General features: G+C 42.3%; 2 protein-coding genes across 2 annotated transcripts in view; both read right to left on the bottom strand.

The window, feature by feature from the left end:
* Positions 1-2451: 2451 nt before the first annotated feature.
* On the bottom strand, positions 2452-4483 carry mid1ip1a (MID1 interacting protein 1a). The gene is made up of 2 exons (XM_005733837.1): positions 4327-4483; positions 2452-4100 (listed from the first exon to the last, which is right to left on the bottom strand). The coding sequence occupies exon 2, from the start codon at positions 3752-3754 to the stop codon at positions 3260-3262; it is 495 nt and encodes a 164-aa protein (XP_005733894.1). The 5' UTR covers positions 3755-4100; positions 4327-4483; the 3' UTR covers positions 2452-3259.
* An 8410-nt stretch (positions 4484-12893) lies between these two features.
* tspan7 (tetraspanin 7) overlaps positions 12894-16985 on the bottom strand; it is a 13508-nt gene continuing 9416 nt past the window's right edge. The window contains exons 2-8 of the mRNA XM_005733836.1: positions 16473-16661; positions 16041-16115; positions 15843-15938; positions 14499-14654; positions 14172-14255; positions 13994-14079; positions 12894-13894 (exon numbers count right to left, since the gene is read on the bottom strand). Coding sequence (XP_005733893.1) covers positions 14011-14079; positions 14172-14255; positions 14499-14654; positions 15843-15938; positions 16041-16115; positions 16473-16661 — 669 coding nt within the window. The 3' untranslated portion in view covers positions 12894-13894; positions 13994-14010. The remainder of the gene's footprint in view (positions 13895-13993; positions 14080-14171; positions 14256-14498; positions 14655-15842; positions 15939-16040; positions 16116-16472; positions 16662-16985) is intronic.

Raw genomic sequence — 16985 nt, 5'->3', positions numbered from 1 at the left:
AAACAAACATAAACAAGCACAACCCACAAAACATAACCTTGTGATTCCATTAAAGCATGTTGCAGCATTACTGTCTGGTGACTGACAACAAAAGCCTTTCTGGTCGTTTCTGGTAGCTATTTTAAGGTTGAGATTAAGATAAGATTGTACTATCTCAACGGATGTTTTTACAAACTGCCAGCTCATTTAGACTACTGATAAATGTAGCAAAGCATGTACCTTTGTCCTTCGCATGGGCAGGGTTTAGATTTTGTGCAAAACCTCTGAGATGTATTTTCAAGGTGTGTATGTTTGGAGATTTTTTTATTTTTGTGGACTAGGCTCTATTTATATGCATTTTAAAGGATGTGTAAATTTTATGTTTCTCTGAAACAAGACAGGCAAGAGAAAATTAAGCAATGTTTTCACTTCATTCCATGTTTTGTGTCTCAATATTGGAGTGGTTTACACATTCACTTAACAACCTAATGATTCCCAGTTCATTCGTAGGAGCAATTTTTCCTTTTGGGACTGCATCAGGAAGAGCATCTGCCATATCAAACAGGCAGAGATACCCAGTGTAGTAGCCATTAGTAGCTTTCTATTAGTTATTGTAGATTTTGTTCATGCATTGCATTGGGTATAATTAAATATACAAGTTAAATAAAAGTTTAAAAAAAAACATCTTTATTTCAGTTAGCTGTAGAGAGCTTGGCTGCGTCACAGAGATGAATGTACTACGGTAAGTGCGCTTCATTCCTCAAATGTCACCTTTCCTTTCAAATTGCCTTATTTGCTGATGATTGTGGCTTTTTGTTTTCTGCAGTTCTACACAAGTGTGAATGAGACAGAGAATCAAAGTGGAAAGTGGGTGTGTGCATCTTTGTTGCCCTATTGTTACACTGGAACTCCAGCTGTACCTGCTGGTCTTTGAGGTTGTCACTGCCTCAGTGAAAGAAATCTGTTTTCTGGGTGTTTTCTGGGCGTTACATTAGTGTGTAACACATGTGTAACACATGTGTATATTCACAACAGACTTGGCACTCCTTTTCATGCATTCCAAAATGCTTACATACTGTAAAATGTTAGTTTGATGAAAGTAGTTACAGAGCACACCTAACTGCCACAGGTATTCCCAGACTGCAGGAAAATGCTGATTGAACAATGTAATTTAAAATATTTTACATATTTTCTTTCTGTGTCATACACTTAGTCAGTTGGAAATATCCAGAGGAAACAATGAGATTTTAAGAAAAGGAAGTAACAAGTCTTTTTCGACGCATTCAAATACATGTAATATTATCAGCCTTTTATCACACAGAGCCCAGTTGGGTTAAGGTGTTGTCACTCGAAACTTAACTGGCAGGTAGCATTCCTTCTACTTCTACTCTATAACATGTTTTTAAATTCCAAATGGCTGAATGCAATTGTGGTAAATCTGAAGGTCAGCATGCCTTTCTGTGAATCTTTTGGTTTTTAACCTGAGAGGTTATCATAGCACGGAAAAAACTGCAGTATTGTTGGGTCAGGCTGCATATGTTGGCACTCTATTGACTGCAAATACAAAAAGATCAACTAATTCCCTTGCTGGTTTTGAGATGCAGACAATGCTACAGCGTCATAACCTATTTTTTTTTCCCAACAACAACACAAATGATCAAAAAAGAAAAAGAAACAAAACAAAAGTGCAGTTGAGCAACAAAATATTTGGGTGTTATGATAAAATAACTCGAACAAAACTCATACTTTATCTGTCACCAGCTGATAAGAGCTCAGAACAATGACTTTACACAACCATCATCACTGTGAGATAACTAGTCGTTTTTAAAAGTCAAGGATTGAAGCTGAATGCAACCAGGAAGTCTGGATGTTTCCGTTCTCTCTCTTTTGTAATGTATAACCTGGCTCTTTCCATCTCTGGATGCATGTTCATGTTGCATATTATTTTAAAAAGATGGTTCAAGTTTATAATGCATAATTTGTGGCAACTCTTAACATTACCAACACTCTGAATGTTTAAGAATAGCCTACAGGCTTTCATTGTGATCAAAAGAGGAAAGATCAGTTGTGTTAGGTGTTTAGCTTTAAAGCAAATCCCAAGTAAAAATCAAGAAATAACTCCATTTTTTGCCGTCTTTACTCAATAGTTATTCAATTTGTATAGTATCTGTTCACAAAAGTCAACTCAAAGAACTTTGGATTGTAAGGTAAAGACTCTACAATAATATAGAGAAACCACAACAATCACACAATCAGCAAGTGCCTGGCGATAGTGGGAAGGAAAAACTCCCTTTTAACAGGAAGAAACTGAGAGCAGAACCAGGCTCAAGGCAGGGCGACCATCTGCCACAAAGGTTGGGAGTGAGGGGAGACAAAACAAAATAATACGCTATAATAATCTCCCACTTTTTATCTAAAATGTAAAACTGCAGTGATTTTACAAAAAGAAAAAACAAAACACAACAAGTGCAATAAGTTTCTATAAAAGTTTATTTTAAAGACAAATATTACCAAGTACAAAAATGGGGCATAAGGTGCATACAAAAGCATTGGCTTAAACTGACAGATGGACATAACAGGGTAAAATTACAATAACTAATGTATCTCATGGAAACCTCATTATTCTCCATCCAGAAGAATTATCCATCGTTTCCAGTTCATTGACCATTTAGGACATGAGGCGATCATGGGCAGCTACAATAAGCATCTGCCTCCTTCCAAAGAACTTTACATGAGACACATTAGACTAAAACAACAGTCAATACATACAGTTCATCTGAACACACTAACATCATCAGTGTCGCAGATAGGACGCCAAGTCTTTTGTCAGTATCCCTGTCAGTGAGGTGGTTCAGAAGAACAGTCTAAGATCCAACAGACCACTTCTTCTCCAACTTTGAAATAACATCTGGCTCTTAAACATACAGAGTGAGGTAATAAATTACACATTAAATAAAAGGCTTAAATACGTTTCATCTGTGGATCACTTGAGCTGAAAGCATTCTGCGTGTGACACTTTGGAGTGCAAAAATATAGTCAAGTGTGATGAGCACGCAAATGCTTTCTCCAAGATCAACACATCTACAGTCAAGACCACAAAGTAGACCAACACCATTTAGGCCTGTAGATAAAAATAGCTGCTTTCTTTTCTACCATTCAAATGTTTGTCCATGAATTTCATCAGTAGTAACAGCAGCAGCAGCATGAAGGCCTATTCAAAGAAGACACTTTTGTCATTCAGTTAACGAAAAGAGTCTGTGCGTCAGAGTTTATGTGGGCTCTACTGGCCCCAACCTCCGATGCCAAGCTCCTTCTTGTAGCGCTTGGTGAGAGAGTTAGCCTGGTCAGTGAGCTTGGACAGCACCATTTGCAGCCCGGTGAGATGGTACTGGAACTGGCTCTGCAGATTCTCGTCTTCAATCTCGTCTTCCTCCTCGGATGAGGCTGAAGAGAGGGAGGACATCGACATCGAGGAGTGAGAGCGAGTGACTTTCATGCTCTCTTTGCGCGTCTCGTCGGAGGTGCCGTGCCTGACTCCCCACTCGATCTCCCCGCGGATAGATTTAAGCAGCTGGTAGTAGCTGTACATGTCCCCCTCGTCCTCCTCTGATTTCAGAGAGCTCATCTGGCTGTCCTCATCCAGCGGGACATCCCGCAGCAGGCTGGGCAACAGGATGGTCTGGTCCATGTTCTTTACGGCCCCGATGAAGCTGTTCATGGCGTTGAAGAGGGAGTTTTTCTGAGTTGTGGTTTCTTGCAGCTGCATCATCATCATCTTGGCGGTAGTTGTTTTTTTCCTCCAAACGTGAAAGCAATGATCCGAATGTCTTGTCTCGCTTTCCTCTCTTCTGTGTGTGCCCAGCTGTAATACTGCGCTGATCGGCTTTACGCAGAGGCTGCTTTTCTGTTAATGCTCCAGCGAAGATTGGCTGCCCTCAAGCAATCATGCGACTTGCTCTGGTAGTCGTGCTCGGTTCTTGAGCTTTATCGCTCAGTTGCTTGCTCTTCTCGATCGTTCTGAAACGCGTCGAAAGCGCTGGGATATATACACACAGGTAGTTTCAAGGCGGTGCCACAACCTGTTTGTCGAGTTCTACCAAGAGTAATCGGACCCAAATGACCTGAAATGGCACAGAGCAGAGAACAGAGGTTTGGCGCTTTCTCTAGAAAAGGCGTGGCTTTATGTTGACAGGTAGACTAGAACACATTCCACAGTAAACCTCAAACACCGATGCAAAGCTCGAGAAAAAGCTCAAAATCGAGTTCAGACGTCAATTAAAGCCCAATACACGCGATGTTTCACGGTGCGTATTTACGCGTAACAATTTCCTCCCAAACTTCACTTACTGTGCAACGTGCCGTCCTGTAAACCTACAGTGTACCGCTGTCTTCCGGTAAAAAAGTCGCTGAGATTACATCACCACATCCCACATTCTGTTCCGATGAAGCACACAGCTGAGGCACGTAGGGTGAGGCTGTAGCGTGCGGACCGGTATTATGAATATTCATTATCCAAGCCATCAGCCCATCACTGTGGTTTCCAGGCAAACCAATCATGACCCGGAGGCGGGACAAGTCCGAGTTTGACCAATGAGGAGACGGTAGTCGTGCAAAGAGCACAGAAGCAACACGTGGAAGAAGTCCTTTCAACGATGTATATTTATAGTGTAGTTATTGGAATCCTTGAGAGCTCGACCACGTAGTGCCTGTTTTCTGTATGTGAAAGACACTCCGGTAGAACTGGTACTAATGTAGAGTCACTGGGTTCATGATCTGGAGTAAAAAAGCACAGGCAGCAAGTCTACAGCAGTGACATCAGCAAATTATAAGCAACAGTATAATAGAAGTATTCAGTGGTTCTTTATCTGTATTAAACGTTAGTATAAGTGTTTACTGTTGCAGGTGGAGGGGGTGTAGCCTGTGTTAAATACTTTATAAAGCTGGGTGTTTCAACGTTGGGGTGTGTCAAGTGCAAACAGTCATTACACAATTAATGCTTTAAGAAAGAGAGGGCAGTAATGTCCTGCAACATCTATCACTCAATTATCTTTGAATTTTAATTCCTTTTTCTCTTTGTGGATCAGGTTTTATTTGGTTTAATAGCACAGGGAAGTTGCCTGGTGTCCTCTTATGCTAATCATATACAGTATGCTTACAGTCTATAATACTGTCAACTTGTTTTTTCATAAAGCAATTTCTTTTTTTGGTGTATTTTGTGTACAAAATACCCATAATAGGCAGAAATACCATGGATACTGTGCATCTATGGCAACAAAAATGCAATTAAAGTAACAAAAAATGTGATTAGAGTACAGGTTTACTCGTTACTGAGTACCAGTCTCACACTAACAGAAATATAACAGGCCTGCTGAACTCCTCTCGGGGTAATTTAGTCCATAAACCAGGTGCAGCGCTGTCAAGGTTTGTGAGATTACGCTTAAAATCTGAACTGTTGCACCAGCCGGTTTCCAGCAGTGGTGGTGGGTAGCTGATTTTCGTCTGCCCTTCAGCTGCTGGTAAACAGGGGAACTCCCACACAGCCCCTGCATCAGAAATAGCCCAGCATTAGTACTTGATACACTAGGTGCACCCGGTGGGAGTCTGAAATCTGAGCTTTGGTAAACACTTCTGGCCAAGGTGAAACTGTACACACATGTTTTCCACATACCACCGTCAGCAAAAATAAAATTCCACCATGTTGACAGGCATTAAATCAAAATGTGTTAAATCAAAACAGGGATAAGCTCATATGAATGATGTTAGGATGTGTCGGAAGTTAAAGCACGGATAAAGGGGTGGCCTGAATCATGCTGTGTGTCTTGGAGATGATGTATGCGGGCACGGTTTGTTCTACATTCTTTGTAAATGCATCAGCATTCAAGAAGTCTCACTCAGCAAGAATTGTGAGAATGTGAAGACAAATACCTGTTTGCTGGGTTTCTGTCTCTCTGTGTTTCGTAATCTACCTACAGCTTCTCTTTGTTATGTCCCTTGTCATATCGTTTCCATCGCAGTTCCTCACCGCACACCCAGTGGTGGAGGAAGTATTACTAATACCAATGAAACATACTTAAAGTATAAGAATCAAACTACTCACTATGTAAGCAGAAAGGTTGTGTGTCATTATTCTATTGCTCTATAACATATTATTGATTCATACTTATTCATATTACGCAAAAACCAATTTGTACTTTTTTAAATTATAATGCAAAGGTTAGCATGACAAAATATATTTCCCTGTGAAATGCAGTATGAGCAAAAAGTAGCATATAAGCATTAATGTAATGCTGCTTTTGTTTATTTTTGACTTTCACTGTACTCTGTGTTTTATCATCTGTTTCAGTGCCCTAAACATATAAATAAATACAGCAATATGCAAAAGTATCAAGCCAGCCTTCATTTCTTTATATTTTGCTAGGAAAATGAGAACTAGGCGCAGAGATTTATTGAAACGTGCAAACATGTATGGAAATACAGTACACAAGGCCAAAAGAGAGTCTGTGCAGCTCTGACAAGCTTGAAAATCAATAGTTTGACCACCTTTATTCTTCAACACAGTAGTCTTCAGGTAGAGATCTCTGACATTCTTTAACAATCCTTTTGTTCTGTTCTCTGTTAAAATGATCCACACTGCTTCAGTAATGTTGAGGCCTGTGTTCCGGGGAGGCCAATCCATGGCTGACAGTGTTCCTTTGTGTGTTTTTCTATTCATCTATGCCCTTTACTGCATTCTCAGTGTGTTTGGGATCATTGTCATTCTTGTCATTGTTTATCTGTTGTGTTTTAAGCCTGACATTTCTTCTTTTTCCTTTCAGTTTTCCAGTTTCCTCGAAAATCTTTTAAGGACACTCTGCACAGCATGCCGAGATGTGTAAAACTGTGTTTTTCATAGTCAACTAAAAACATGGGGGCAAATGATTTCTTTTTACAACATGCGACTAGTAACAAAGTGCCATTTCTTTGCTAAGTTGCCTCAACACTGGTTCATTCCTTGAGTTAGGTGCAATTTTTGTGCTTGAATGATTCATAGGTCAGTGTTAAATGGCTTAACAAACCCTGGAGAAGCCTGGAGAACTACCACTATCACAAATTAAAAGAAAGTCGAGCACCTTGGAAGGAAACTATAAAGAAAGGGGGGCGTCTCAAGATTTTTGCACAGTACTGTGCTGTAGAGTGAAGGCAAAATATTGAAGAAGTAAAAATGTGAATGCTTAAACAAAGGACCTTTTCTGGATAAAAGCAAATGTGCTTGGAGCCTTGTCCCTGTCCCACATCCCTCCCGCTCCAAAACTGCAAAGCCTCATGAAAACAAATGAACTAATCTTAGTGCTGCTTTGAAGATTAGCTGATCCCAGATCTAGTTAAGAAAAAAAAAAGAAACAGGTCAGCAGAGCAAATGTGCACCACTGCAGAGGAGAGATGTGAAACTGGAGCTGGCTTTGCTTTCTCAACAGACCTGTCAGTCATGGACCCCACCTCACTGAATTCCTCTATTCTACCGTGAAAGGCCTTTCCACTTGTCAGAGGACGTACCGCGTCTGAATGCAACAACCAAACCCGGATCAGTTCGGGAGAGTTTCTCGATTGTGTGTCATGTCAGGAGCTGAGCATCCACCGATTACGGCGGGTGTCATCATCATCCCCGAGGCTTCAAAGAGTAAGGGAGAGAGAGGAGATAGAGGAGGAGGGGGAGGTGGTTGGGAGAGAGGGTTAGAGTGGTGTGCTGAGCTATAGGAACAGGCAGCTTGAGTGGGAACTCTAGTACTTGTCATCACAACTGCATGTTGCTGAAAAGTGTGAGGCAGGGGTGTCTGAGTTAAGCGGGGAAGCTTGAGGCGAAGCAGCAACAGCAATTAGAACAACAACAGCTGCGAGAACAACAGCGACAACAGCTCCCATCACAAACAGACAGGTGGAATGGGGCAGGCCTCCTATTTTACTTTATAAGACAGTAAATAAGGCGTCACCGTAGGGTGCAGACGGTAGGGTGTGGGTGTGGGTGTGTGTCGAAGCAGTCAAAGTAATTCCTGTTGTGGATTTAATACGATTTTTAATCAGCCATTTAAAAAAACCCAACTTGTCTTTCATACTGAACCTCGTGCGCCGCTTAAGGCTGGCAGCCATCACTGAGACAAATCAGGAGCAGCGTCCAATGTAGCACATTAGCATTTACGACAATAAATGGGAACCTTCTAATGACATAATGTTTTCAGGTAAGAAGGACTTCAGATACTTGGGATACCATGACAGGGGTTTGAAAACTTTACAACAATACTGCAGTGAGTGATTTCCCTGTTTTTGTACAGTTGTTGGATTTCATGTAATATTGTAACTTATTTGTAAATTTTAAGCACATTTGGACTATTTAGTTACCCCAAAAGAATTACGTTAACACGCATTTCAAAGCTGTGGACTTTTGTGTTTTTAAAAGGCCTAAAAATAATGAAGCTGTTTGAACGTCAGGAGGAGAATTTCGGGATTGCTGAATGTATCAACACCTTGCCACAGTGACCTTGGTTAAGATTGGTTTTTGGTTTTCTTTTCAGATTTCTGCATCTTTGAATTATTGAATAAAACATCTTACTGATGACTGTTTGTTGTGCAATGAACTCTCTAAAGTCTGCAGAGTAAACTGAACAGTGCAGTCATAAAACCCATGAAAACAATGACGTATGTCCCCGGCACAGGACAATGCGACTGCTAAAGCTCATCGGAGGAAAGCCGTCCTCAGTTTTAAATATGTCACTGTGCTTTTCCGACTTTGGTAGCGTCCCGATGCTTTTGAGAAAAGTCTCTGCCAAACTACAATAACTAGGTCAAGTCAAGCTGCTTAAAAGAAGGCTTAAAGTGAGGTAGATGCAACTTCATAGGGAAAGAGTCTTGTGCACACCATCGCATTTAGGGGAAAAATAGGATGCGGCATGGTTATACTAAGCTAAAATGAACACAGTCGTAGCAGTTAACTTTTTTTTCCATGATTGTTATTGCTCTAAACTGTTTAAGAGGGACATTGATTCAACTGTATGGTCATTTTGAGGCTTCAGGTATTGAACTTTATTGCAATACTCTGACCTAATTAACACAGCCCAACAAACGGGCTTTAAAGGATATTAAAAGAGACTTGAGGCTTTCCCACAGAGTCTGGTTATAATTTGCAGTCTGGGGGTGAGGGGGGGGGGGTAGGGGCGTGGGTGGAGAGGGGCCCCCCAACAACTCCTGACCTCAGTAGTTTTCTCTGGCCGCCCTGCTGATCCACCGCGCACTCAGAGCGGTCACATTTCCGTCCGCTGGCTCATTTCAGAAGGCAAAGACTCTAAATTCTCCTTATGTTCTGTGTTTTCTTTTCTTTCTTTCTTTTTTTTTTTTAAAGTGGACTGACGATAAGCAGACTTATCTCCTCATAATTAGACCCGCTGCACTGCGCACACACCGACGCGCTCTGGAGCGGCGCTTTGTGTGTCTGCCGTGCGTGTGAGTAATAGCGCTTCCCCAGTGAATGCCTCCCTCTAGCCTATAACCCATTATGTGCAGTCGGGAGGCGGAGGCGAGGGCGAGGCAGGGCGCGGGAGGCAGCGGCACGCACGCTCCATTAGCGGACCCACTGCCGCGCCGCTCTGCCGGTAATTTGCGTAACGAGATTGGAGCGAGCCCAGTCGGTCGGCGCGGTCTCCCCGCGAGTACCAGCCTCTCTTCCCCTATCGTCGCACCGCTTTTTCCGGCCTTGTTTCCGACGCAGCCCGCAGCAGCAGCAGCTGCAGCAGGGGAGGAAAACAGACACACAGAGACCGGGGAATGTGTGTGCGGCGCTTTGACAAATGCGGTTTCCCCTCCGTGTTTTCTCCCCCCTCCCTCCGCACGCTCTCTCTCTCTCTCTCTCTCGGTGAAATCTCTCCACAGTTCCGTTTTGAGCTGATAACCAGGCGCCATCATGTGGACGAGCACGGCGTGATAAGATAAAAGAAACGGCCACCTGCGCCGTTAGCGAGTGTGCAGCGATGCGGGAAGAGGGAGCTTTTGAAAGGACTGGAAGAACATAAGTGAAATTATTTATAGGATGAGATCACGTTTAATGGAAATTTACATTTTTGTTCATTTATTTTATTTTCATTTGACTTTTTAGGGGGTATTATTATAACACCATATAGGTGCTTGTCGTCTATTTAGCCTACGTTTAACATGTTGTTACTTTTAATCCGATCTTTTCTCTACTTCTCGTTTAAACCGAGGCCCTATACACTGGTCAAATTACGAGCCATCTAGTGAATCAAATACGGATTAGATATAATTTCCCAATTTTAAGTGAATATTTTTAGTGAACCGAGTGGGGATTTTTTCGTGTTAAATGGTAAATGGCCTGTATTTGCGCTTTACACATTCAGTCATCCACGCATTCACACACACATTCACACACTGGTGATGGCAATCTACATTGTTAGAAGAAGTCTTATGGAAACAACAGGAAATCATGATGCAGAAATGGCTACAATGCTGTGCAAAATTCTTAAAAGTCAAAAGCAATAAAAAATAAAATAGACTTTATTGTAGTTTTTCTTTTTTTGAAGTGGTCTTGAGGAGCAGTTCTGAAGGTATTTCAAAGTTTTTCTTTGGACATTGGCTACCTTTTCACTCATTTCCAGTGCAGTCCTTGCACCTGAGCGTTTTCAGAGGAATGTTTCTTTCCACTTAACACCGACCCATGACTCATTCAAGCTTAAAAAAAGACACCCAATTCAAGGGATGAGCCGGAACAAATTGTAAATCGTATCTTTGGGCATTTTGTTCCAAGCAGCATGTCACAAAACAAATAATATCTACAGCATGCAAACGGTATCTCAAAGTCTTGTCACATTAAGAAATTTGAAAAAGTCCAAAAGAAACCTTAGAGATGCACCTTACTCTTCTTCACTGAAGACTCATCAGAAACGGTGTCAACGGAAGAGTGGCTGTCAATGTATGTTGCCATTTTCCCTGCAGCATATAAATAAATGAGGGATGGTTCAAACTTTTGCACAGTACTGTAAATGAAAAAAAATCCCCAGTTACGTTTCTGTTGAAGCAAAATGACCACAGTGCAAACAAAAGTGTTATTCTGTATATTTATTGATAATAAGACCACTGATGGTGACTTAGTCGATAGTAGACGGCATGGTGCAGTTCTTCTTCGGGTGTCTAGTGACCCCATGTGTAAGCAGGATGGTATTACAATTTAGTATTTACAGGAAAATATCAGTTCAGAGAAAGGTAAAGTAAGTTTAAGGGTGCTGGAAAACATACATTCACTAAATAAATATACAGTTTCAAAAGCAACAAGCTTTGAAAAGCCACAACCAAATACTGACCAAAACCGAATAACAACAGGATCCACAGAGTCTAGACGCTCGCACTCTCTCGCTTACACGCACGCTCAAGGTTACAGAGATAGTCAGCTACAGAGGAACAAAGTCTCACACGCACACGCATACCGAAAGAGAGATAAAAAACCACTTGGTGAAAGTGTAAACTGAATGCCAACCGAACTCTAATAAATACACAGCTAAACTGCGCGTTACTCTCAACGAAACATCGGCCACGATTCTTTTTTTCAGTGCGGGGTCTTCCTATAAACTATTAAACAAATACAGCACAAAGTGTGGATTCAAAACTGTGACACAACATTTATACTGATTAGCATATTAGAATGAGAAACGGTATGTCATATAAATTACATTTCCGATACATATCTACAGCTGATGATGACGATGATTAAGCATGTTGCATGGCACCACACACAATACAGTAGATGAACACGTGTCTTCCTGCTAAATCTGACATCCTTTGCCGTAGCAGACCGCTGACGTTAGCTCAAACCAGCAGAAAACAATTGGCGACCCTAATGATTCGACATGACACTAGCAAGCTGTAAAGCGCTGCTCTGCGAGCTCTTAACCACTAGAACGAAGCAAAAAGTAAGACGGGTCTCTTTAAAGCTAAAATCTGCCAGTAATTTCTACATTTTCTACATATAATAACACGAACACGAGTACTAAAACATCACTAAAGTGTCAGTATGCGTCATATAAGTGCTTGTTTCCCCTTGCAGGCAACTTTCATCCTGTTTTCCATCTGTTCTCTATATCAGCAACACTCTAAATGGGCTTGCAGAGACTGTGTAAAAGTCAGGGCCTTTTTTCTGTATTTAATTCATATTCAGGTTTACAAGTATGACCCTCAAAAAACCCCAGCTGAAGCACATGTGGCCTTTGATTGCTCCTCAAAGGAAGCTGAAGAGCAGTAACCTTAACGATTACTGATTACTAGAGGTCTAATTCAGAGCCTGAAAAAACCCGGTCACACCAGTATTGAAGCAAAATCAGTACATTTAAATGAACTTGCAGTAGTGAAAAGATGTTTAGGTGACGTTTGCATGTTTTTCTGTTTTGGTTTTTTTTTTATTTTAAACTGGATAGTCCAATTTTTTTCTTTAATATTTATTTTAACCCTCATCTACCAACCAAAAAATGTAGATACAGTTATCAGACAGCTTTCAATGGTATAATCTGTGTTTTGTAGAAACTGATTGAGTTAGCATCTACACTAATCTAAGGAGCTTGGAAAGACAAGCGTCTGGACTTCTTTAAGTTTCCTTGAAGACGTTTCACCTCTCATCCGAGAAGCTTCTTCACTTTTAAGAGCAACTAGTGAAGTCCTATGGGAATGTCCCCAAGAAGGTCATGGAACCTCTATTGATCCTCTACCTAATCACACGAGCCAAGGTGTGAAAACAGGTGTGGGCCAAGGTTTCAGGTGAACCCACTGTGAAACCTAGCCCCACCCTATCATGTGATTTCCTGAGGTCAAAAGGCCCAGGATGTGAGTGGGCGTTAAGGCGTTTGGGAAGGGATCTCAAAACTGGATTATAGACAGTTGGTGTCGTAAACCACCACCTCTGTTCAACGCTGGTTGTTCACAGTGGACATAGATGGCTTCCTTAAATCCTCTTTCAAACCGTCTGTCTTCTCTGTCCGACATGGGAACATTGGCATCCTCGAAAGAGTGTCCTTTTCTTTTAGATGCAGAGATGCTATCTACACTAATATGCTAATTGGCAATTGGTGTGACCAGGCCTTTTAGACTGACCTCAAAGGTGTGACTCGCTGAACGGACTGCATTTCATTCCATGTAAAACTAATGACAGACTGTAAAATGTGCGCAAAGTTGACTGTTATTTTGTAGTCTGGTATTTGTATCCCACACTAAAGTTTCAAAATACCATTAAACCTGTGCCATTCATATTTAAACTACCTAAATACATTATTTTAGACAAGAAAAATATATCATGCTTTGTCTTAAGGTTAAAAATAATCTTTCCCCTTCTTTTTCAGCTTCCTCACTTTTCATATAAACCTAAAACACACTCCTCAGTGCATGTAATCAATTCACAAAGTGTCACAACCAAAGGATACACAAGGATGAGCGACAGCAAAGTCAAATGCAACAACTGAATCTACCTAGTAAAAGGATTGCTCTCAAGCTTTAGCAAAGTCATTTAGTACAAACATGTGCAGTGTTTTTTTTAAGCATGCTGCAGCCAACTGAGAAACCAAGTTTGAGCCCGCTCATCTACCCGAGACCAACACCGCTGTCCACTCAAGACAACTCTGGTCTACCTGCTTGCCGTGGGCCGTCCTGATCTGAGATACGTGCCGGTGAGCAACTTCTACATCGAGCCGCGATGGAACGTGTGGTATAGAAAGCTGTGGTGCAAGTGAGTCATGGAATGGTGCTTTACAGTAAGATACATTAAGATATTACATTAAGATCACAGGCAGAGAGACGGAGGGACGTAAATTCCAATTCGGATGTTGGGTAGAGTTTCAGGAATTTACTCTGGTCGTGTGTCAAGAGTCTTCATCTCTAATTCTCTTCGACTCCCTCTCTGAAAGATAAAGAAGGGTTCACGTTGTAGAATAGAGAGAACAACGTTTTTCTTTAAATTTACTTGGAGAGGTGATCTTTGGTTTTTAATGGCTCCTACCTGCCACCTCACATCAGCTACACCATCTCATACTGATTGGCTGTGATGATCCTGGACAGACAGCAGGCCAGCAGCATGCCAATCAGCTGAAAGACAGAAAAATCGGCGCGTTGAGGATTTATTTATACACCAAACACCAAATGTGCACGCCGTCACCTGCAAAAACCTCAAGTCCTACCTGTGAGAACGCAATCCCAAACGTCACTCCTGCGATAATGGCCATGTTGGTCTCCATGAAAGAAGTGACCAACTCAAAGCAGCCCTGGAACACAGGGGGCAGGTTAGTCCGCAGAGGGTACGGGGACATGTTATATGAGCAAATCAGAGGCAAGAAGGGTATGTGGGAACGTATCTGAGGCAGGTGTTAGTATATGGAGAAGGCAGGGATTTGAAAAGGCACGTGAGGACGTCTGATGTAAACACAGCTACCTTCTAACCTGTGAGTTTTATCGACTGTCTGACAGCAGATAGATGAGAAAGAGGAAAGCAGAATACAAAAACTGACCTGGTGGTACACCTTGCTCGGGGCTACAGTCGCGTTGCGAAGGTCTTCGAGGTGGCAGTCAGAGGAGTTGAAGCAGCAGCTGGCAGGAATGCCATTTGAGGGATAATACACGCTCTCAATCCAACTCGTGTAGTTATAAACGCCACAGCAACGCAGCTGAAGAGAGGCGGAAACGGAGAAAGATCAGAATTATCCTTCAATAAATCCACATTAACGACGAGTCAAAAATACAGTTTCCTTTGTTCAACAATTTCCCACATCTTCTTATGTACATCAACCATTCACACCTACACCCACTTCAGTGTCACCAATTAACCTAGTAAGCATTTTTTGGACTGTGGGAGGAAGCCAGAATACCCACCCTGACACAGGAAGAACATACACACTGTAATGTTGTAAGACAATGGGTGTTAACCACCACACCACCACGCAGCAGTGTCATTTCGTTTTCAGCAAACGCTGCTTACAAAGGAGTGAGTTCAGCATCAGACCGACACACTTCAAACGCATGAGCCGTGTATGGCAGCTAAGCAACAGTGCCCATTGTTAATAGCCTTATGCCTGATTTAGACACTTTGTAAATCTTTCTAGAAAGATTTCTCAGTCTACAGGAAATGAATTTCTCACTGCATGACATCCACTAACTGGGTTGGCGACGGTTTGACCCTCGGTTCTTTGAAGCCAGGCAAATGTGGGTTGTGCTTTAAAGGGCTTCGAGTCATGGATCTGATTATAATGTGATGTGGCTTTTTGTACACAAACAGTGCTTAAAAAACAATCGTTTGATTGGCTTTGTTGGCAATAAGAAAAATAAAACGTGTACTGACATCTGTGAACCTTTAGCTTTAGTCGCGTGTTTTGATTTTCTGCTGCTGGATTCTTTAGCTGTTCATTCATTCTTTATTAGCTTATGCTAAAACTATTTTTTTCATATCCTCTCTCTCTTTCTCATCCCATCTCTTGCTCCTTTCCTGCTCTAAACGCATCACATCAGCTGGCAGAGGCGTGTTCTTTCCACAGTTAAATCAATCTGATTTTGCCACAGTCCCTATGTGCGAGCCAATCATTTCCGTCCTGTCAAGATTTTTTAAAACTGTTATTTCCCCTGCTGCTGTCAGCTGTCATTGCAGTGTCAAATCAATGCAAGCCTCCTCTACCCTCTTTAACTCCACTGCCTGTGGGTCTCATGAGTAGTCCTACCCTACCCCCCAGAACTCCACAATCATCCTTAACCCTTTGCTCCACTGTCATAAGCATATGTAGACTCCAACGGTGGCGGTGGAGAAAAATACCACTTTAAAGTGACGATGTCTCATTTATTTAATCTTGAGGATGAGGGCTCACCTTGTGCTGCAAGTTATCGACGGCACGGCTCGCCTCATCCTCGGCATTGTAGTGCTTCACCGCTTCGGTGTACGTTCTGCGGAAGGTTCCCTTGATCTGCGGTTTAGGGGCGATCGTAAGCACAGGCATTAACAGAGAAAGGCTGTTTACTGAGCTACAGTCTTAAAAAAGAAAGAAAATTGGTACATGCATACTGACCTCGTGGCGAAACACAAATCCAGAGATGCCCGCCACTAACTCAGCGAGGAAGACGAGTGACAGAAACATGGCATACTGCAGAGAAGGAAGGGAAGGAGGAGGGAGATTTGCATAGTTAGTGTGAAAACCCTCTGCTTTAGATGAATATCATTTGCCTATGGTTGTACTACTACACAACACACACACACACACACACACACACACACACACACACACACACACACACACACACACACACACACACACACTCCAACACATTTACTTGACTGTCATTAATGGAACAAAGTGCCCTGCAGCAACCCCTCTGTGGGATAGCGGTCAACCATTATTCCCTGTATAATGTGACCTGAAGCTAATTAATCAGCATCGACACCATTCACTGCAACATAACACCCCCTCCACCCTCCCCCTCCTCCTCCAACAGCCTCTCACCAGCTTCAGCATCCATGGGCTTCCTCTGCAGGTGGCGAAGCAGCCAAACAGGCCGAAAACAATGATGACTGTCCCGGTGCCGATGAGGACGTATGGGGCGTTGGTGGAGTTGTCGGCTATCAGAGAGATGTACGGGCCCAACATCAGCTTCCCCCATACTCCCACCGCCAGCAGGATAGCTCCTGTTATCTAAAGGGTGGAGGTTGTGAGCGAGACAGATGTTAAACAGAGAAGCACGGAGAACAAGAATGAAATTTGCGGAGCAGGCCTTTATTGCTGCACCTCTGCGATATTATGGTTTACAAAAAGTTGTGTTTTAGCGCCACGGCGACAGGGAGGAGGAGGAAGGGGATCAATACGGAACAAGAAAGGAGTGCAATTAGAGTAAGGAGGAGGAGACGGGAGACCGAAGACACACATTTATCTGGAGTACAGGATGGCGATCACCTGCTTTACACACACACACACACACACACACACACACACACACACACACACACACACACACACACA

Source organism: Pundamilia nyererei, unplaced genomic scaffold (genome assembly GCF_000239375.1).
Source record: "Pundamilia nyererei isolate P.nyererei 1_Seehausen unplaced genomic scaffold, PunNye1.0 scaffold00055, whole genome shotgun sequence".
Taxonomy (NCBI): Eukaryota; Metazoa; Chordata; class Actinopteri; order Cichliformes; family Cichlidae; genus Pundamilia; species Pundamilia nyererei.
Note: the sequence above shows the minus strand (reverse complement) of the source record. Positions and strands in the feature narration are given on the sequence as shown.